This window comes from Trichoplusia ni, chromosome 5 (assembly GCF_003590095.1).
Source record: "Trichoplusia ni isolate ovarian cell line Hi5 chromosome 5, tn1, whole genome shotgun sequence".
In the NCBI taxonomy this organism is placed as follows: Eukaryota; Metazoa; Arthropoda; class Insecta; order Lepidoptera; family Noctuidae; genus Trichoplusia; species Trichoplusia ni.
This window is the reverse complement of record NC_039482.1, coordinates 13,786,167-13,808,902: the sequence shown is the minus strand read 5'-3', so window position 1 is coordinate 13,808,902 and position 22,736 is coordinate 13,786,167. Positions and strand designations below refer to the sequence as shown.

Below are 22,736 nucleotides of genomic sequence, written 5' to 3'. Positions count from 1 at the left end.
AAAAAGTTGTATATTTGTGTTGGCGAGGTGAGCTAGCCAATGCTCAAACCTTCCTAATAGGGGAGGAGACACGACCAGCAGTGGGACATCTAAAGGCTGGTATTATTTTGGTATGTTTAATTAATTCGGTTATCCCTCGTTAAGACGTCGTCGATAGCGCCGACGTTGCCACCTAAAATAAACAGGTTCAATGGAATAATTTATAAAAAAAAATAAAAAAACTAATCGGGTAAATTTAACATTTACTTTGTTTATGTTATTTACAATACTTATATATAAACTTAACTAGAAAATTTTGTATTCGTCTGTTTTACTAATAGATGGCATAGATACAATATAAATAAGTAGAGTAAACAATAAGTTTTCTAATAAAGTACATGTCAAAATTGTGTATAAAATCACTTGAACTTCATTCAAGGTCCTACTGAATGTTACATTAAAAAAAAACTATATTTTTATTGAAGTTGAATACATATGGTCTGCATAAATACTTTTTTATGCATTGTTCTCCTCCGTTTTGCCGCCAAAGTACATAATAACAGTCTAAAATTGTACTTGTGTTAGCAGAACAGTACCTACGTCACTACACAAGTGGTTTGAAATATTCTGGACACGCTCAAATCTACCCTAAACTTACTCACAGCTATTAGTTTGTAATTTCGCATTTAACAGGTATATAGTGAAACAGGAACGATTATGTTCTATAACTAAGACGACAGGATGTGAAGAATTGGATTATAAATACAATAAATAAATTCAAACAATAAATAAATAACATTAAAATATAAGCAAACGAAACAACAATAAATATAATTCTATGTATCATTTGGTTAGGCACTTGAAAAAGGTAAAACTGATTAAATTAAGTGGTATCTTTCATTCTGTCATCTTTATTATTGATTTACTTTGGTTTTTAGCGGTTTTATTTTTAAACTGTCTTCTTAGACAAAATATTGTTTACCTTTAGCACCTAACTAAATGAATTATAGTATAATCTGCCGTCAAATAACAATAATATTCACACAACCTGTTAAATTTGTAATAGTACCGCTAAGTCAGACCTAACGTACACACACAGCACTGGACTGTCTACTTAGGAACAAGTAACACTTGTCTTCTTAAAAAATATCTTGAATATATTCGAAGTGGTCGTATGTACACAAGATAAATAACTATATATATGGAAGACAACTGAATAGGACACCTACAGACAACGGCCTGACATAATAACTTCAAAATCTCATATCCGTAAGCGAAAATCTTACAACACTCAACCTCCGTATAAATAGAAACACTATACGTAAACAAATAAAGCTCAAATTCGTTTCAAACTGTGAGAAGAGATCGTTTAAATGAAATGAAACCTTATCACGACCACATAATGTTCATAATCGGATGTAAGAGGAAAGTTTTAAGTGTTGTAAGGAAATTTCACTTGTTTAGTTGTTCACAGCGACTGCGTACCGACTAGAGCCTCGATGTCAGCTACCTCCTTAACGCAGGAGTCGGTTAAGATGACCGGGTCGCCGTCAGTGATGAGCACGTCGTCTTCGATCCGTATGCCGATGCCGCGGAACTCTTTAGGTATCGATGTGTCGTCTGGACGTATGTAGATACCTGGGCATTGAAATATAATCATGTTATTGGATGATGAAGATAAGACATTTGTTAGGTTTAATAAAAGTACAACGACCAGACTAGTGCGAGTCGACACTGAGGGGCCGTAAAATAAGCTAACCAAAAACAAATTGGATTCGTGGCAAATAAAGGAGTTGATACGAATCTTAAATTTAACAAATTTATAGTTGTAAAATATTGTTTAAACTCGATCTTTAGAATTTTTTAAGTAATATAATGTCTTGTCTTCGAATTTAACAATAGATAAAAGTAACTAATCTTAGATTTTTGACTATCGTTGAGTTGAGAACTTGGAATAAATAAATAAATAACTAGGTTATTTACATTAAGTTTAACAGGGGCAAGCTAATGGACAGTTTGCATAAACCTATGTCAACTCAAAACGGATCATACAAATAGCAATATTATAACTATATTCTGTCCTTTCTTTTTGACAAGTCACAAGATAGTCAAGAAGCTCCTGTTATGACGGACAGTGTAGAGTGTAGACAGTACAGACCGGGCTCGACGGTGATGACCATGTTGCTGGAGATGGGCACGCTGCGCGGCACCAGCGGCGCGTCGTGCACGTCCAGCCCCAGGTAGTGCGACACGTGGTGCGGGCACAGGCGGTAGGCGCGCTGGCGGTTATGAAGCATACAGGACATAATACAGACAAGCAAATATACATTCATTGAACAACTGTTTGCCTGATAAGCATGATTATCTGTTCTGTTTCTGGGTGTAATTTATCTACAATATTTATTTATTTATATAAACTTTCATCTACAATTGTGGTACAATTAATGCCGCAAGGCAATATGTATGTATTTGAATATTCATCAGTTCCCTAATGCTCATACCACATCACTAGATGGCGTTGTTGGCAAAATTTCAATATACTGTATTATAATAGTACTGACTCCCACAAGCTCCTGCCCGCTGAGGTGTTTGGGCAGGATGCCCTCCTGCTGCAGATGGTGTCCGAGCAGCCGACACATGTCGTCGAACAGCTGATGTAGCGGCGGCCGGTGCTCGGCAAGCAGCTCGATCAGCCGCTTCTGTAACCATCACATTTTCTTAATAGTCTGTGCACGCAGTTAATGTTAAGATCTGAAAACTGTTTAGCTTAAGTTGTGAAAACGGTTTCATCGTTGTAGATATTAAAACGGTATGGTTATATAAACGGTACTGCATTAGCTGTTCATGATGTTTCCACCTCTACTACTAGACTACATGCTCAGTAAACAAGTATAGTTACCTGCACAGAGAGCACGAGTTCGTAGAGTATCCTGTGGTGTCTGGAGAACTTGCCGGACACCGGCCACGTGCGGCACATGTCCGAGTTGTACAGCCATCGCTGGCAACCTGGACATACATATAATCAGGGACCGGACAACCCCACTTTAGAGTTAAGCCGTTTGACAGGGTAACCCGTACACGGGGTAACTCATATCGCAGTGTTACCTTTTGTTCGAGTTACATCCTCGAAACCCAGCGAAATGGTTAACACCTTCATTATGGTAACCACGTGAAGGGGTTAACCCCTTCAATAACTTAACCCTTTGAAGTGGTTACCTTCATGAAAGGCTTTTATTCGTGTTACCCTGAATTACCCACTAAACTTGAGCTGCATACTTGCACCCTAGCGGCCCCTCATTGCTTTACTAAGACTACAACTGATTTTCTTCTATCGCCGAGGCGACTCGCGCCTCTCGGACAAACTACCTACGCGTGAAACGTCGCGTCATGTCAGCATGATAAGAAAACCAGCCATATAGGTAACTAGCTGTTGCCCGCGACTTCGTCCGCGTGGTTAGAAGATATAAGTTAGGAATATTTGAACGAATGCCCTCGAAGATTAATATTTTTCCCCGTATTTGCCACATTTTCCATTAAATCTTCGCTCCTATTAGTTGCAGCGTAATTTTATATACCTAGCCTTAAACCTTCCTCGATTATTGGTCTATTGAACACAAAATGAGATCAAATTTTTTAGATGAAATTATTTATAATAATTAAAAAAAAATCGATTACAAGTTTTTTTTCATTTTTTGCATTTTCTGAGAAGATTTGACGGGTGAATTTTCGATTGAAAATTAGAGTGTTTTTTTATATTAATTCAAAATAAGGTGAAAAAATAAATATTTTTAATCAAATAAATTACAGCGTATTTGGGACACAAAAAAGTAAGTTTTCACCAAATTTCGTTACAAAAATAAATTTTTATAAAAGATAAAAATAAAAAACCACAATCTTGGTTCTTTGGATTTTTCACATAAATTTTGAGGTTGAGTGAAAAAAATGTAAACACAAAAGTTTTAGATCCTTTTATTTCCTACAACTTTGCCATTTGACTTTTTTCGATACGAATTTTAGTTTTGCCGGAAATCGAGAAAATCCGTTTTTTACTCTTCAAACGTCACTCCCACCCCCTTCCCGACCTCAGATCGCCCCCGTAAATTAATTTTCCTTTCATTTTTATAATATTTCCTTTTCTAATGGGTTTCATCCTACTATTATTTTTTTTGGTTTTAAAAATTATCGACCCTGGTCTACAAGTATAGACACGAAAAATATATATCACAACGTTTCAAATGTGCGACAAGCAAAATTAAACTGTAAGATCATATCTACAATGACTTTTATTCCATGTTTACAAGTTGCTCGGTAAATGCAACAATGGCGCCGCTGGGCGGTAAGATGTCACGTGCGCTCGTGGTTATACTATTTTCAAACTAATGTCTATGATAAAGAGTGCATATTACACTGTCTTAGGTTGGAGTGGGTTACCCTGTTACAGTGTTACAGGGTAGTGAAAGGGTAACCTGTTCAGAACAGGGTTCCAGTAATCCGTTCGAAGGTGTAACATATGTCATAGGGTTTTTTCTTGAAGCGCTTAAAAAAACCCCTTCAAAAACCCTTTCAATGAGTATCCGGCCGGTCTCTGCATATAATATTAATATGTCTATATGATATGACTCTTATTGTTTGGAGAGATTAAGAATCTTCCTCAATCTTATCATAGTGAGATTAACACGAGTCGGTTACCTCCATAACGAATTTTAGCGATAATACCGCTATTGTACCATTACACTGTATGCTGTTAATTTCACTGATGTTATTCTGTGGTGTACAATAGAGACTATACATTCATTTCTTCAAGATGACACTTACACTCACACTCAAACACACACACACTTACACATTTGTGACTACTCTATTTTATAACTGCACGGATAGCCGAATGGTTGAAGTCACCACGCGACGTGTCACGGGTTCGAACCCCGCGAAGGACAAATTTGATTTGTAATTTTTGTACAACCCCCGCGACACAAGGATTGATTCCTTACCCGAGTCAACAAGCAGCATCTCGTTCTCGGTCAGCTTCTGGTTGTTAGCCACGTAGTGTATGTGCGTGGCGCGCGGGCCGCCGGCCACGACGGGTGGGAAGGCCAAGTGCTCCGCGCCGCCCTGCTTGCACGAGTACTCCAGGATCGCGTTCACTAGGTGCTCCGACGTACCTGGCAAAGATATTATCGTTATGAGTATTTATTTCGGGAAAAATACAGTGTTGGTGACAAGTTTTATTCGTAATAACTAGTTTTTAGAATAATTAGTTAGAATGTTTTGCGATGTTATGTTTATTTTTTCAATTTTACTTAGGTAGTTTGAATAATATTGGATACGCATTTTTTTTTATGGCTCGCAATCGTAACTTTATTACATTATACTGTGTTACATTGCGTGTCCATTTGGTTCTCCTCCAAAACTTCAGGCAAAAATTAAATAATAGGTTTACTCCTTTTATTTAATTTCTACAGTTAAGTTTGTATTTTTATTATCTTGTTTGCATTTTAATATCTATCGGGTCAACCGGCGAACTAAATTCCTATCATACCCAGTCTTCAGCCCAACTTAAATGAACAGATTTTCTTAAAGCATTCTTTTATTCAATGTCGATCAGCTGGTGTAAGTTTTCTATATAAACCCATTATTTTAATAATAGAAAGCTTTTTGAAGAATTGTAATCAATAAAGGCTTTATTACGAAGCATATGCAGCAATTTCCTATATCAATTCTATGCACAATAAAATATGGTTAAGTACAAAGAAGCTAGCAAAAAATACACAATTTCTTTCTCACCAGGTCTAGTGCAGGCCATGGCTAAATTAATGCTTTGTGCACCAATTTCACAGCTCGCCTTCATGAGTTCCACTTCGGCAGCTGACTTGACGACCCTCATGAAGTGCATCGCCCGCTTGGGGTCTGCCAGGGACACGTTGCCGTTCAGCGTCGCCCGCACCGTGTTGTGGATGTCAGGGTTGGCGGGGTTCTCGTTGTGATACCATATTACTGAGGTCTTGTGTGATGTTAAACTAGAATATATTGTTTGTAAATTGAATGTCAGCATAGACTATTGTCGTATTGTTTACAGATTTGTTCGTATTTTTAAAATTTATTTAAGATGAAACTGACAAAGGTAGCCGACCCCAACATAGTTGGGAAAAGGCTAGGCCAATGATGATGATGAAACTGACAAATTATTTGTGCATGACAATTTTAAAACAATTTTTTCTTGTTATTTGCTTTAAAACACACACAGCACTACCTCCTTGAATTAGGTATCATGTTATTTTGACTTTCTTTGAAGAAAAAGAAGCAAGCTAGTCAACTTGTAACCCATATAAACTAAGTTTGTGCTGAAAAATATAGCTCATAGCTTGGCTAGTGAACTCACTTATTCAAGACATTGCCGAACTTCTCGACGGGTAAGGCCTCGTCGACTCCGAACAATACGGCAGCGTTCGAGACGCCAGTGCGCGGGCCCTCCCACATCTCAGTGTGCGCGTCGTGGTCGTGCACGAACAATAAACTCTGTAGACGTAGCATGATCAAACTTAGTAGCAGAGGGGTTCCCAATCTTACCAAAACAATACATGGTCATGAATCTTTTAAATAACTCCGTACTTTTCTAGCTATCAAGCAGCTTTTATCATCTTTGGAACTGACTGTATCCTTTTACTTTGTTGGTTACGTTGAGGGAGAGTGCTACTATATAGTGGTTTAGCGAAAGTTTGGGAGTACTAAGTTATGACACTGATCACCTATGAAGTCCACTGACTGAAAGGTGAATGAAATGGTGGCAAATTCTCAAGCCATGATTTAGTTTGTTTATACCAACGAAGAAGAGGAAGCTTCACTTAACTCGAGAATTAATGACTTATCAAATGGTTGAACAGTTTTTTAGGCAAAATTTTTGGGCTTTGGTGTTGACAGTGAAAACAAATTTCGTTTCTTTTATGAGCCCTAACAATTGTATGCAACCTGACCCATGGGCAAAGATCCTCTGGATATGTGACATTGAATTTGTCTGTGAGGGTGGCTAGAAATCATAGGTAATGGAATGTGAAAGGAGAATGGGGATATCTGTGCTCAGCAAAGGAGGGCCTCAATATAGAATATGCAGAAATACATGCATAAGTCACACATAGTATCCTGGCTTACATACTAGAATTTCCTAAGTCCCAGAGGCCATTATTTTGGTTTATTGATTATTTTAATAATAGACTTAAAAAAGGTCATAATAGTATAGCCAGACTTAAGACATAGAAGTTTGACTTACCCTGTAATCATGACTTTGTGAGTATTTTATTAAAACCAGCACCGCAGATGGCTCCATGCACCCAGTGAGGTAATAGAAATCTGAGTTTTGTCTGAACACATAAGGTATCTGGTCAGACATGTACTGCTTCCTGGCCGCTGGTATTACTATCTGAAATTGTAAAGTAAATACAGTCATTAATATGGGTATTTGAGTAGAAAATATTCTCGAAACTGATTGTTTTTTAATTTCTATCAACTTTAACAGTTTAGGCAAAGGAAACCAATCACTCAGTATGTAAACTATTTACAAAAGTAAAAAAAAACGACTTACGATATGTGTGTTATGCATGTTGACAGCCTCTCCTACTAACTTGCTGACCAGTCTGTCCCGCCTGTCCTTGTACTCCAGCTGAGTCATTCCCCAGGTCAGGCAATCCGGCTGCACCAGGTGAGGGTGTGTGTGGCAAGTCGGCTGACCCATTATGCCCTTAGGTATTGATAAACTAATATGTTTCTCTTTAGGAGGGGTTTCTACAGTACTCAGGCATCTTGGCATGACTTGTATAAGTCGATATTGTAACTTATCCTTGCTCGCTAAAAAAGAATTTGATCTGATAAAGTTTTGCCAGTGCAATAACAACTTTTTATATTTGTCTGAGTATTATTGTTATGATAACCTAAAAAATCAAGTTGTAACTTACCAATATTTAAGGCGAGTCTAAACAAATTAGACATTTTCGTTACTTTCCTTACGTATTGCGGCTGAAAAGTATGGAGGGGACCATATGCTTCAGCTTCAATAAATTTATTTTATTTTATTATATGGGAAAATAAAACAGACGAATTTATAAATTTTGACATAACAGAAATGAATGACAGTAAAGGACAAGGTTGCTATTATTGAAGTTATTTTATTACCAGAGTAGATTTTATTTTATTTGATTTATTGACTAAAAATAATCAAGCTTTAAATAATTTGTAAGTTTAGGTTGCTATGCCCAATTTGCTGATTGCCGGCTTAGACTTGATAAAACCTATAAAACCGATTGTTACATCCTAAAACAGTATTTTATTAAGGATCAAAGTGATAGTTTCTACTATGACATTTGTATTATGGGGTATGGTAACTTAGTGCTCTTCTGTTTTTCATTTATTTTATTTTAATAATTACATAGCACGCACAGTCGATCAACTTAGTTTACTGATGTGAGATGCAGGGAAATGTAGCGTTTAGAACCTTTCAAATGCAGCGAGTCCATAAATCGAACTTTTATTGGAATAATCTCCGTTCAACTGAATTTATTTGGTTTTAGATCAAACTTGCTGCAGAACGGCAAAATACGTACCAAACTTAAATAGCTCGTACCACTATGATATAACTAGATGTCTGAAATAAATAAAGTAAAGATTTCTAAAATACGTGGAGGGTTCTCCCCAATATTGAAATACAATGCGACATTTTTGCAACATATCATTCAATATGAAATCTTTACACTTGCGAGTTATGTGTACTTAAGTAAAACCTATCTATAATAGTTCTATGAATAATTAAATAATCTTAGCGGTAACTTCTGTAAACTGTCTCAACTTGAGGTTAACCAGAAGCTTTCGTTTGGCGGTTTAAGCTTTAATTGTCATATAGGGAAGGTCATTAATTTTGGGGACAAATCTTAAAAGGAAAAGAGGTTCTATTGCTAGGCTCTGTGGGCAGGAAGGTCATGCTACGTTCACTGGGCACGTCTCGTGAGGCAGTCAGCGCGGAACGAGCGGCGCGTACGCACGTCGCGGCATCACACAGTCGGAATACGATCGCGGGACCCATTTGTGTCGTAAACCAATCGTGCCCGTTACAATAGTGTTTCATAACCGTTCAGTGATTGTTTTTTTTTAAAGGACATCCCGCTTCAACGACTCTGCAAGGAGGTTTGTTTACATATCTAATTTTATAAATCGATTTTATATCGATTGCCCTCTCGGGCGGTATATTGTGGTCTAGTCGATAGTTTACGTCGATAAATGGTCGGGCCCAGTTTGCGAGTTCATTTGCATCGTTTTGTAAGCTAATGAATGAACTGTTACGCTTGGTTGCAAGGATTACTTAACTCGGCCTCGTAAAACTTCAAAATACTACTTGGTATAGAACTCCTCGGTGCGTGTGTGATTGCTGGTGAGCGGGTCTATTTGTGCCCGGAGCGAAGTTCTATCGTTCTATTGAACATCTAATGTTGCGTGTAAATAAACAATTGTGTAAAGAATGTTAAGGTCTAAAGCAGAAGTTGTATATTTCCATTTACAATCCAATTGGAATGAAATGGAGTTTTCCTGGAAAAAATCTACAAAAATGAAAACTTCTCGCTTTTTCTAGAATTACGGAAGTTTTAATAGTAAATAGAGGAGTAATGTAGTAGCAAACAAACAACAGCAGTGATGTCATACAGTTTAATATTACGTACAACATTTTATGAATTAATTGTCGTCGAATATAAATTCGGAAGGTGAACTTAGTTCTTGTGTAAATAGTATTTATAAAAATTACAGAACCCTTCCCCACTATGAAAATATGGCGTTTCTAAACAAACGATTATCAATACTGGTATTCTTTATTGATATCCAATGAAATCCCAAAAGACATAAGACAAAACTGCAGCCAAAACGAAAAAAAAGCAACACTCAATAAAAAAGTTTAGATGTGTCAATGGTTGTGTACTTTGCCTTACTCTACAATGTAGAGGCAGTCTTAGGGCTAAATGAACCGTTATCGGCAATGGTGCAGCTACAAAGCATTTTCTTGACTAGGAGCATTGATTCTTAGAGCCAGTAACAAAATAACTCGTAACTTGCGAGGTCTTTACTAAATATCTTTATAAAAATCTTAAATCTGTTATAGTTTTGTTCCGTAATATCCATATTTACGTGGGTTTTCGTGGGTGCTAAGTACCACAATTCAACCTCGACACTATTAATGGATATACCTAATTCACTTATTTTCACATAAAAAAATAAACGAAGGAGCTCGAACGGTGTCTTATTTTATTTAAAAAGAAACGCGGGAAACTTGCACACCTGGATGCGGGCGGATGGAAGTGTGCAACTTGGGAAAAAGTTCTAATAACAAACATGTATTTCTTTTTCCTTCTTTTTTTTTACTGTATTGTTAATATATATAAATAGTTTTAAGTAGGAGGAATGAGTTTTCTTTTGTTTAGGCATTCGAAACAGGAGTTTTTGGTCCCATTGTCAAAGAAGGAGGCTCCTATTTCAAGTGCAAAGGTTTGTGTTTGTTTCACTTTAACACAGCTCAGTAATTTTTTCAGATTCTAGTCTTTAAACATATAAAGAATCTACCTTTAAGCAGCTATAGTATCTATATATTATTCTATAGTATATTATATTATTAAGTATTTAATACCGGTACATTTTATATAACGGAAGGAAAAATACAAGAAAAACCTTAATAATAATTTCTTATAAACAACGATTACTTTATAATGATAAAACCTGTTAATATACATACGCTTGTGAATATTTTAATTTAGTCTAAGAATGTATGAATACATGATTTTGTTGTTTATGAAGTATTTAATTGTTTGAGAATTGATACTATAAAATATTTTGGAACTTGAACATCGGTAGTTCGTTTTTTTTTTTTTTAATAGTGACCTGTGTGGTTAGTGGACTTCTTTTTACGTGTTATCTATATTTTTAAATATCTACTACTTTATTTTTTAAGAGAAGTTTGTAGTTTATTTTTATTCACTTCTATAATCTGTCGTTATTACCATAGACTAAGCTTCAATCCCGCCATAAAGTAGTATTAAATTGGCGGGTAAGCCGATTAGCCCATAAAGCTTCCTTTCGAAATTCCAATATATTTTAGTACAATAAGAAGCTTGGAGCTCAATTATTGATGTTGTAATACTTCATAATTAGTTCAAACTCAATATTTCATCTTCGTCTCTTAGGTTACTCTATTTAGCATTGCATTTTTATAATTAGTGGACAAAATTAAAGAGACAAAGAAAAGGATGCCCGTTTCGATTCCTAAGCCTTGTAAAATTTTCTTCGAAGTAAAAAAGTAAGTAATCAATTGTTGTTTTAGTCGTTATGTAGGATACAAAAAAATATATACCATTTATATCAGAAGCTTACGACAAATAATACAAAATTCTTCAGGTACTAAACAAACCAGCAATACTTTAAATCTGCAAAATATGTTCATAAGAAAAAACATTTTTACCCTTCGGGCCTTCCAGTTATTAATCATAACCAATGCTACTGTAAATAGCAACACTAACACCAACATGCCGATGTGATTTTACTTTCATATCACAACAAAAAACTGGAAACAAGGAAAAAGGAAGTTTACAGCCGTTAGGTAGCTGTATCTACATAGTAATTATGTATACAGACTAGACTATAACTTGTACGCTTGTTTTGCCGTTTCAGAGAGCAATAACAGACGGTAAGGTAATATGTTATGCCGTGTAACGACAATACATGGGTTTTATTCAAGTAGGTGCTATTTTTCTCGTGTGAATGAAATTTTGTGATAAAAATGCGAACTAAGGCCTTTTCTTGGAAGAAAACTTTGCTGGGTTTTATAGAGTAGAGCTTTATTGTCGCTTTAGTGAGCTATTTAATTGATGTTCCAGTCATATTATTATAAAATAGATTCATTAATAAAGTGTAGGTAGATACATTTATGACATTAAATTCTGGTTTCAAGATCTCTATGAAACAGGACCTTTGAGTTTCTTTCGACATAAAAATTTCTTCTCTAGGTAGTCAGAAAACTCAACTTCATCGTTCACAAAAAAGATCTACAAGTCACAAACGAAAAAACAGTGGATCTTTGTTGCCACATTATTTCGTACAGCAAATTATTTAAATACCTATGTATTTTTTTTAGCTTGTTAAAACATTCTCATTCAAACTCTTTTAAACTGTCCGTTCATGACATTACGTGCTTATATTTAAGATTGAAACACCCTAGTCCATAAGGTTTATTATCTTACATCTCCATCCACTGAATATTCAATTAAATCAAGCAATATCATAAATATTAAATGTATATTATGACTGGTATATAAATCGGTTTATTCATTCGTTAGCCTGTACACTTGAATGGGCATGACTATAAAGAATGTAGGATAAAGGAATAGACATTAGTCTCTGGCGTTGACCATAGTCAACTGTAAATGGTTACCGTTAGATTTTAAATGATTTGATGACAGATTATAACAAAGGTACAAAGTTTCCATAGTTGTTTTTTTTTCGAATATTTACAAACTTAATTTTGAAAATTAAACATTGATTTGACAACAATGTCCGTCAATCATCTATTAATCCACTATTGACACTACTGAAATGGTCGATGATTTTGAAGAACAAAAGCTTTTACAATTAAGAATAAAACTCCAATGCTTTATAACGATAAACAATGGGAAAGTATTATGCTCAAGCATTAAGCGAGGTGGTCGTTAATGGTTTCCTAAGCCATTCAAAGATCGTAAGTACGTCAGTATTCACAGGCCAGTCGGCGGAATGCGCCTATTAGGTACTTGAGTTCCGCCTCTCGGATGCGCCTGCGCCGGCCATAGAATGGCGGGAATAAGCAACGGGCCAAGTCACAAGTAATGGCGGTTCGATTGTCATTTAAATGTCATTATGCTGGCGTGATGTTCGAAATATGAATGGTTTTATAGCTAGGTACTGTTGGCTGTAAAAAAAACAATCTAGCAGCAAAAAATATTCAATGAACTGTCGGTCTCACGTTTTTTTTTAAGAATGCGTTTTAAACTCTTTGTTTTTTATATAAATATTTTAATTAATTGTTACATAAGCTTCTAAATACGCCACTATTTTCTTTTATTATGTAACAAAAATAGCTTTTCACATAACAGACTCCTCGGAGATATTAAAAAACGAGAAATATCGCGAATTAACTTCGCCTTGCGTCCTATATTAAAAACTATAAAACTTTTACTATATAGACCGTTATTAACGAAACTAATTCTCAGAGTAAGTCGTTAAAAGAGGATGGTAATGAGATTTTCGTTGTGCTAGTCAGAGGTGAAGTGTACATCAGTAGCCAGAGCTTTTAATGACTCAATGAAAACTTTTTAAATCTGTCCACAGATAATTTATATTCGTTGGGTCTATTGTACCCTTCGTACGTGTATAATAACATCTAAGATTGCTATCCATTTTTTTATGAAGTCATTCATCAAACAAGTCTATCAATGATTAAGAAACTATATAGTATCTCTTAACAGCATTTTTTTCTCGTATCAAATAGATTGCCAACTTGATTGGTTCTCACGTAGTAAGAATATAGTAAAGAAATTAGTTAGAGGACACCAGAAGAAAAAAATGATAAGGAGGATGTCGAGAAATGGATCATTAAGAAATTAAAATAAATGATAAAACATTTAGATAACGTGAAAAAGTACAAGACGAACGGAAACGGAATTATAATAATTAATCAAAATGACAACGAAATAATCTACGGCCTTATAAAATTCGCAAATGTGTAAATAGTTGAAATAAATCCAACGTTCCGCTTCTCAAAAGAGATTTAAGTTATGTTACATATTCTTCGGTAAAAAACTAATGTTTCCTCAGATCACATTGAGCGTCGTTTAGCACGTAAATGTTACATCAGCCTTGACGATTCAAGAGCATGTAATAAATACAGCCTACGGAGTTATAAGAAAAGTGAAGATATCATAGGCCCCGATCAGCGACAAATATGGATTTTGAGGTTATGTGTAATAAAAGAAATCAAGCTTGCTTATAACAAAAGATTAAAGACTTTTTAGGCTTATTAGCAATTTGACTGGCCTGTTGGTCTAGTGGTTAGTGACCCTGACTGCTATACCGGAGGTCGTGGGTTCGATTCCCACCCAGGACAAATGAATGTGTGATGAGCACGATCATTTGTTCTGTGTCTGGGTGTAATTTATCTATATTATGTATGTATTTAGATATATATAAGTATGTTTATCAGTTGTCTAGTACTCATAATACAAGCTCTGCTTAGTTTGAGACTAGACGGCGTTGTGTGAAAGTTGTGGAATATTTATTATTATTATATCTCTTTTAATTCACGGGTTAACTTCATGGGAAGAGACCCGGTCCTTTTTAAAGGCGTACACGGGGACACAGGTCCAACGCGTAGAGGCCTTCTTGAGAACTTTAATCTACAATGTGATGGGGCATCTACTAGGGATCATTCACCTCCACTCTATGGGAGAACAGACATGAAGAATCCAAAGTAGATGCAAAACTATTGCAAGTATGTATGTAAAAATAATTAGGCTATTATAAAATGAGGCATGTTGTGTGGACCAGTTCCTTAGATAATTCGGAGAACTATGGCACCTGCCTTTTTACACATGGTAATGCAAAACAAATTGGCAGGCGGTGACTCGCCGCTCACTAGATGGGCCCCCTATGATACCGTCACGATTGACAGCAGGTGGGCAACACCAGTGCGAGCGGCTAGGGGTGTAGAGAGGTGCGACACCGATTTCACCATCGCGGGTCACGGACCCGGAGCGGGTTTCCTCGTTATTACGCCATTAGACACTTCCACCCCCGAGCATATAGCTCTAGCGACCCCTCTCTAGCCAGCCAGTTAAGGCAAGAAAGAGCTGGGAGTCCCCATAAAGAGTGACCCCCTGGGGCATTCAGGTTCCGTTGTGTCGCTACTCACAAACAGCTCGCCACAAGCTGCCCTGCGGATTTATTATTATTATTATTAATATCATTTATTCAACTGAATACGTGAATTGATCATTATGCTGCGAAACCTAAGCAATTGAGAGCTGTCAATTTTTTGTGACGTTCAAAAAACTTGACGTGCTTTTTATCGCTTAATTACCTGCCTATTATTAGTTGAACTCAGTTATTATATCCGTGCGTCGGCAGGTCAAATGGATAGGCATTGATGACAAAATAAATACGCTTTAATTTCGTTATTATATACTTCTTTACATATGTATTATATTTACATACTTCTTTCTTATGTTTTGAGAAACCAGCTTGATTATCTAGTATGATCCGAGTACAGGACCGATTGTGCTATTTGCCTGCAAGTGCGTGTCGAAATTCCCAATGATTTGCACTCGTTTATTCTTGAGGCGCAATAAAAACGGAGCAAAGCGGTTATTATAAGGGCCCACAAAAACATCTTTATTATCCCTGCGAATATGATAGTTGATGCATCATTAGGCCCCGAGAGTTATCGAGCGCCCTGCTGGGACCGATCAATACTTTTTTGTTTACCTTTTTACTTGCCGTTGCCAATTTACGTAGCAGCAACACTTTTTAAAATATTAGGCACTGACAACAGACGGCCAGGGAAGTCGTGAGGGCCAACTTTTTTTCAAATTAACGAATTCGGCTACACGGTCCGGTGCGCACCCCGTTTTAATTTATTTTCACAATAATTTACTAAATTGTAACGTGAAAACATTATAATTTAAATCATAAGCGGCCTTGTAAAGAAACAATGGTGGAGCTCACGGTCCCATTACATGGCAATTTGCCTGAGCTAGATTAGACCACGTTTTAGTCTAGCCCGGAGGTGTCATGACCGAAGCGGAGTCCAGACAAAGGTGGCCGTAACCTACGGCTATTCTTTCTAACTTATTATCCTGCATCGAACCACTTAGGCAAATAACACGATGCAAGGTAATGGATGCCGATGCGTCCAGTGATTTGTGTGGATCGAGCCATGTTTCGTTCTAGACTTTTTGTAAAGTGGACCACTCCTTTGTTCGTACCAAATTAGGCAATATCACAATTTCACAGCGCACACTTGTGTACACAGCGCTACACGCCTGACATGGAACTTGTCTTTCCCGTAAGCGTTCTGTACTATAATAAAATATTATATTTTTTGAAAGAGCTAGAGAGAGCGATGACCGGCGATTAGCCGTGGCGCATTTTTTATGGACGGCGACGCATCGCACAGGATGTTAGTACGTGACTTATTTATTAGGTTGTACCCTCGCGATTTGATGGAGACGACAAAAACTGACGCTTCAACATCGTGCTTATTGAAAGAAAAACCTATTAATGAGGGACACTTTTTGCTCAATGTTTTGCTCCAGATAATGATTTCTGATTAAGTGGAGTAGACCTTATTATGAGCAAGGTGTTTTTTACAAGTTGTTTGGCATGTCTTTGATATGTTGTTGCGGTAGCTTGTGGCACGTAGATAACTTACATCACCTGTATCTACATTAGTGGCTATGACATGAGTAATACTGAGCTAGTATCTCTTCGTAATTAAACAGAAATGGGCGTTAGTCAATCAATGGACTAGAAATGATACATTATACCCAATGTTGGGGTCCTTTTAACGTGGTATGCACGGTTGCCCGCCTCCCTGAATCCACCCACAAGCGTTGCTAACTGTTCAGCGCTATGCAGGCCCTTCACTAAACTATTTGCATCGGCTATACGACCTCATTTATTAGCAATTCAAAATCTAGAACAGGATTAGTCGAGTCGCAATAAGTTGAGCCTTACGCAACTAGATGTACAGACAAGGTTCGGCTGTGGGCGCACCCACTCTAAGTTGCCAGCTGCAAATATATTATTCGGAATTTAAATAATGGCGGGAATTAATGTAGTGGAATTCATAACCGGTGGTGGTGATTTATGAGGATAATGGATTTAGCTGACAGGTGGTAGGGCTGTGAGACATCGAGGCTCGAGTGTGTTTTATTGTATGCAAAACAAAATTAATATCTCAGTTTGAAAAAATCTGTAAAATCATATTTATGAGTAAATTTAACTCAAGAGAAGGCTATAAAAAAGTGTACTGATATCACATTTCACTTCTACGGCACTTCTATCAACTTTTTAAGGACGTAGCAAATCTGAAATAAAACAAATATGACCATAATGTTGTTTAATAAACTATCAAAAAACAAAACACAAAATAAACCAACAAAAAAGAAAACGAATACCTACCAAGAATCAACAGACACTTGTTTCCAAATACAACGATCGACTTTAAGAACTTAACCTAAAAACATGTCCCATGAAAATTGGCGGGAACTGTCAATGCTGTGGCGGGAATGACTATCCCGTTTCGTATTACGGTCCGTGTAAGCCGTAACATTGAGGTTTTATTGTGTTTTGCCTCACCAGAATGGAGATGTCGTTCGAAGTCGTAAAACTCAAGTGCCAGTTTTACAAAATGAGACAAAAAAACATGTTTTATGTGTTTTTTAAATGATGCCTCTTCTCTATGGTTTTGAATGGGGTATAAAAATAAAAAGGCCTTGCTTGTATTGTGTATTTAATAGTTTGTATGCAGAAAACATAATAAGACGTTTACCGAGGTTGGATTTATTCAAATTGCATAATAATGTTCGTAATGTCCACTTTGCTAACCAGGAGGCGGGTTTACTTGTAGATTCAGTTTTATCATTACGTATCTATGACAAAACAGAATTATATCCAGGGCCATTTATAACTGGGGAGTTCTTTATGTAAATCTTTTACCATTTTAGCACAGGTTTTAAAATTCAGAACATGTACATATTTATAATAATATGATGAAAATTATATAGAATTATTGGCGTTTTCGCCAATCCATTGTCAAATAAAATGTTCCTGGCACTATTTTATCTTTAGTTAGGATATCTGGACGCCAGAGATGTAACAAACAGGTGCCGTAACATTTTCAGCACAAATGTTTTTTTTCCTAAATTTAAAATCTCTTTATGAAAAAAAAACACAAATTAAACCTGCATTAATTATAAATAGTAGGTATATGTTATAGATGGTGCATTACATGATTGTAACATAATTTTCGCTATTTACTGTGCACAGTAGGTAGGTGCAGTGTCGCGCTAGCCGAGAGGCCTTGCCGAGCCGGTTGCCATTTGCACCGGTGACGTCAGAGGTGACTCAAGATTGCTGCCCCGTTGCCTACAAAGTATTTTAATGTAAAGCCTTCAATAGCCATAAATTGTGTTTGTTTTACACTAAACTATAGCCCTTGTTAGCGCTCACATGTTATTTACGACCTAAAAATGTAAGGCGTAAGGTTTATTTTTGTTTTCTTTGAAGGTAAGTGCTAGTGTTGTAATCTTTTAGTGCTCTGGCTACTTACTATCATTCAGGAGTAGCGTATTGCAATTTTAAAGTCCTTTTTTATGTTTTTAAAGTACGCTAGATAGGTAAGAGAATTTTACTCAGTGATAATAAGATATTTTTAGGTCTTTATTTGACTTGGATTCAGGACATGTCCTTGTGCTCAATTGAAGTTTTGTTATTAAGTTATAGATTTTATTACAGGTTTTATAACAAAGAGAATGTTTGCTACCTCATTAGTAAAAACTGTTTTGTACCTGTCCTCATAATTCATAACTCATAAAATCAAACAAAACATAGTTATATCAAATGCATAACAATTAAACAGTTCGAATTTCAAACTTAAATTTTTGGCATAAACAATCGTTCACACAATGCTACATTTTTCAATCATGTTTTTTTTAAAGACCAGATTGGCAGTAACTTTAATTGAATTAGGTACGAGTCTTTTGCACCAGTCCCATAAACTTGGATTGTTCGCACCTTTCTCCCTAGTTGTACTGGTATGAGGCGTGCTTGCAAACTTAATTAACTGAGAGTCGACGCGTTAAAATATATTAAAGCCATTCCGCTTTTTGTGTAATAGCCATAAAACTGTTTATTTTAATTGCGAGTCAGACTTGGTTTATAGTGTTTCGTACTTAGCGAGGTTCAGCTGATTTAGTTTAGTGTTATATGAAATTGTGTTCTTGTTTGTCCCTTGTTTTAGGTAAATAGTTTAGCAATTCGGTTAAGGAGCCTAAAATATTATAGTTGCGAAGCTTTTTCTATGGCAGATTTTTTTGTACCGGTATATTAGAAATGTTTTATTTATTTTTAAACTCACCGACGATATACCTATTTGTTATTAAATTCGATTCTGATTCTAGAAACATTAGTATCTAGTACCAATATTAGAAGTAAAATAAACTTAAACAATTCTCTTACTTTACGTTAAGAAACCTAATTCATTACACAACTATAATAGGTGGCTGATGCAGCCTACACACATACCAAACGTCCGTCATCCTGTAATAGCCATTAAACGTACAATAAACAAGGTTCTGCTTAATAGACGAGTACTTGAAGCCTTAACTCCACTTGAAATTACCTTACAATACGTCTTTTGTCCTAGAAACGGCATCTCAGTATTTCCACCGGTTGCTACCACAGATTATCGCATCTCAGATCGGACGCATAACTCGCAGGCTTTGTCAGAACGCGCCAAGTCATACCCAGTTATTGGAGAATCACTTATCTGATTAAAGAAAGCAATAAAAAAGCAAATACTGATGAAATAATTGCCTTCGAACGTAAAAGAAAAACGTTTCTTTTTTTTTGGTTAGGGCTGAGTAGTAGAAAGCCTGTGTCCTGTAATTTAAAGTAAAATATTTAAAACTTAATAAAAATCTTGGTAGTTTTGGATAGAATTTAAACATTCAATGACATTTTCAATGCATATAGAATTTAGAATGTCTTAAAAGAACAGAATTTATACACAACAATAAATACTTTGAAAATTGAAATAGGTAGCATAACAATTTGCGTTTTTTAATTCGCAAACTTTTGTCGTCGTTTAGTGGAATATCTTTCCATTCATGGGTGTATTTAACTTTATAATTTGTCCTTAAATAGCTCCGGTATGTTCTCCTTTACAACCAGTATCGGACGTCGATAATTTATGAGCCGCATTTTGCTCGCATATCTCGCAAACAAAAAAACTATTAATTTATGTCTCTATATTTACTTTTCTACGCTTAAGTATCTCTGTCATTAACAGATAACTGGCCGATTTAAAAGTTTTAAACAGTCACAATTTATGTAGGTTGTTAAAAACAAAATTTATAGGTCGTCTGTTTCTTTGGACTAGTACCAAAAAAACATACAAGCCAAAGAAGAAGATAGAGAAGATATTCTTAATTCCATTGACATAGTTTTACTTCATAAAACTTATTAGAACAGAAAACTTAATAATAAAAAAAGAAAAACTAAAAGAAAATAACACAACAAAATTGTAAACAAAAGAAAGGCCTTAACCAGTACCGTGGATGGATGTTTAAGAATGAGCAAATTAAATAAATATAGTGTAATTCCATTTTCCTTAGCCCTAATCCGGACAGACAGCGATCAGTTTAAATAGCCAGTTAATGGTATGTTGTATGGATCGCGTGACATAAATAACATAGTATGTACCGCCCAGGCAACTTCGGACACTAGATACCCATCTTAAAAATAAACTTTTCGCTTTTAAAACAGCTGTGTGACAATGCAAAAACGAACAAATAATGACCGTTGCCGAGCGTAGAGCAGGTACTATTGTATTAATACGATAAACCATTACTAAAAAACAAAATAGAGTTGGTACGAGTATCCGAACGCGCGCGAACTCGGTATGCGTTCCAGCTAGAGACACGGTGCTTTTGTATTTCTTTCAACTGTAATTATTAGTACTTTGTAGAATTCTATTTTTATAGGTATAGGTATTATAAGCTTAAACAACAAAGAAAATGAAAAAAAAAATGGTTTCATATGTTCATTTTCCAAATCCCTACTTAGGAAGTTAGGTTCAACGTTATGTCATTGCCACTACAAAGGTATTTTACTTGTTGATATAATACAGCGATGATCCAAAACTGCGTTTTACACGCTCCATTAGTGACGCCGAATTTATTATGAACGAAAAAATAATGCGTATCAAGCGTCGGCACACGCAATTTCTTGAAATGAAAACAAACGTTTTAGAATAGATAGTTTAAGTACCTATGTACCCCGTACAAGTTGTAACTAAACTGTGTTTTAATTTTTAATACCTATGCAAGTTTATATTTGAATTTTCTTTTTCTTGTTGTCAACGTCTTGTTGATGAGTTATTTATTTTATGACTTTTGGTCATTCGATATTCAAATCAAGTAAATTGACGTGACAGTAGACATTATTTTCTAAATACTCAATCATTTCCCGCGCAATTCAACATGAAATAGGTTACTGCGGTATTTGCCGCGTATTAACAACTTATCACAATTTATGTCCTATTCCATACATATTGTATCGCTCCATTTAGCTTTATAGTAATAACTTCTAACAGTGCGGTTTGATAGATCGCAAAAACGTAATGATGCTCGCATACATGTCGGGAACGTCGATTTCTTGATAAATTACTTTTACTAACATCTTCACAATTTGCGTAATATTATGATGTAGCTATATGATGTCATAGACTACTATATAAATATCACATTATCTAGTAACTCCGCTGGGTTCACTAAAATAGCGGCTAAAACGGCCACGTTTTTTTTAAACCGTTCGTTTTTTTTTCGATTAACTGAATCCGGTTGAGAAAACAGAATTTTACAGCCAATAGGCATAATTACACATAATCCTCTGCGTAAAAAAGCTGGGGTTTGTTAATGCCAAACGGTATAAAAAAACAGGCAGTATTGTTGATAAACCATCATTTTTTTAGTTCGGGGCTCGGGTGTTATGATTACTTACTTGTAATCAACGCAAGATGTTTATCAAACAGTTTGTCATGTCCGTTAAATAAACACTAGGTACAGTACCTACGTGTGCCAGGGTCACAGCCATTTAATAATACATACGTACAAATGATGTATTGCCATCTATTCTTAAGATGCGTAAAATCAACTTAAATTACTCATTACCTGTAAAAAAGCGATGAGGAAAGGACAATAGCAGCTCTTAGAAAAATAATTTCATAATGTATTTAACGACCCAATAATGTGGTATGATGTTTGTGACAGATTTCGAATAACATTGAACATTAAGGCGATTCACAAATCTCTAAAATGGATTTAGTCCGATATCTGTACATTAATTGTGTCAAAATCCTTTGAATTTCTAAGTCGAAGACAAAGTCAAAGTGTTTATTTGCAAACTAAGTGTAAAAAGGTCTTAAACTTACCTACAAATTAAGTGTTGATCCCAACACGGCGCGAATAAGAAAAAAAGATTTAAAACATCGGACACCACTAATAAAAGTTGCGTGTGCATAAACATATTCAATATAAAACATTAATAAAACAAACAGTCTTACTCTTTAAACACCTTTAAAATATATCACTGTATATGTCCCTGTAATAAATATTCAATTAAGTTTATTAAACATCGTTGGTAGCAAGAAGCAGAGCATAACATTCGTAATATGCGATACCTTAGTTCAACAATTTGCCGTCTGCCATTCCCAATGTGAGTTTGTAGTTCACAATCGTGCAAGAGAAATAGTCTTTGTGGAGGTGAAAGCAGGAAGTTATTATGCAAGTATCACTGCCGGTGTAATTACGTATACCGTGTTGATAAACATTGCACTGTCTTTTGTTTATGGACATTTCTGTTGCCAATGTAAATGATACTTAACCTCAAACAATTTTCAGCTTTGTTAACTCTGTTTTATTGCA

The 22,736-nt window shown here is 35.7% G+C and overlaps 2 protein-coding genes across 3 annotated transcripts in view; one reads left to right on the top strand and one right to left on the bottom strand.

Annotated features, from left to right (window-relative positions):
• Positions 1-225: 225 nt before the first annotated feature.
• Positions 226-8,100, bottom strand: LOC113494580 (xaa-Pro aminopeptidase 3). Its single transcript, XM_026872985.1, has 10 exons — positions 7,926-8,100; positions 7,556-7,818; positions 7,244-7,393; positions 6,359-6,495; positions 5,764-5,996; positions 4,971-5,141; positions 2,879-2,985; positions 2,541-2,678; positions 2,138-2,258; positions 226-1,617 (listed from the first exon to the last, which is right to left on the bottom strand). Exons 1-10 carry the CDS (start codon positions 7,957-7,959, stop codon positions 1,448-1,450), a joined length of 1,524 nt encoding a protein of 507 aa, XP_026728786.1. The 5' UTR covers positions 7,960-8,100; the 3' UTR covers positions 226-1,447.
• An 810-nt stretch (positions 8,101-8,910) lies between these two features.
• The window catches only part of LOC113494578, a 72,581-nt gene continuing 58,755 nt past the window's right edge, over positions 8,911-22,736 (top strand). The window contains exon 1 of one of the 2 annotated variants that reach the window (XM_026872978.1): positions 8,911-9,147. The gene's annotated coding sequence lies outside the window, so the exon portion shown is untranslated. The remainder of the gene's footprint in view (positions 9,148-22,736) is intronic. The other variant, XM_026872979.1, reaches the window with a different exon arrangement.

Coding starts and splice junctions, on each gene's coding strand:
- LOC113494580 (XM_026872985.1), bottom strand. CDS start 7,959: ATGTCTAATTTGTTTAGACTCGCCTTAAATATTG. Junction 2,986..4,970: donor GATGCTGCTTGTTGACTCGG/GTAAGGAATCAA, acceptor ATGTATGTCCAG/GTTGCCAGCGATGGCTGTAC. Junction 1,618..2,137: donor GGTCATCACCGTCGAGCCCG/GTCTGTACTGTC, acceptor TTCAATGCCCAG/GTATCTACATACGTCCAGAC.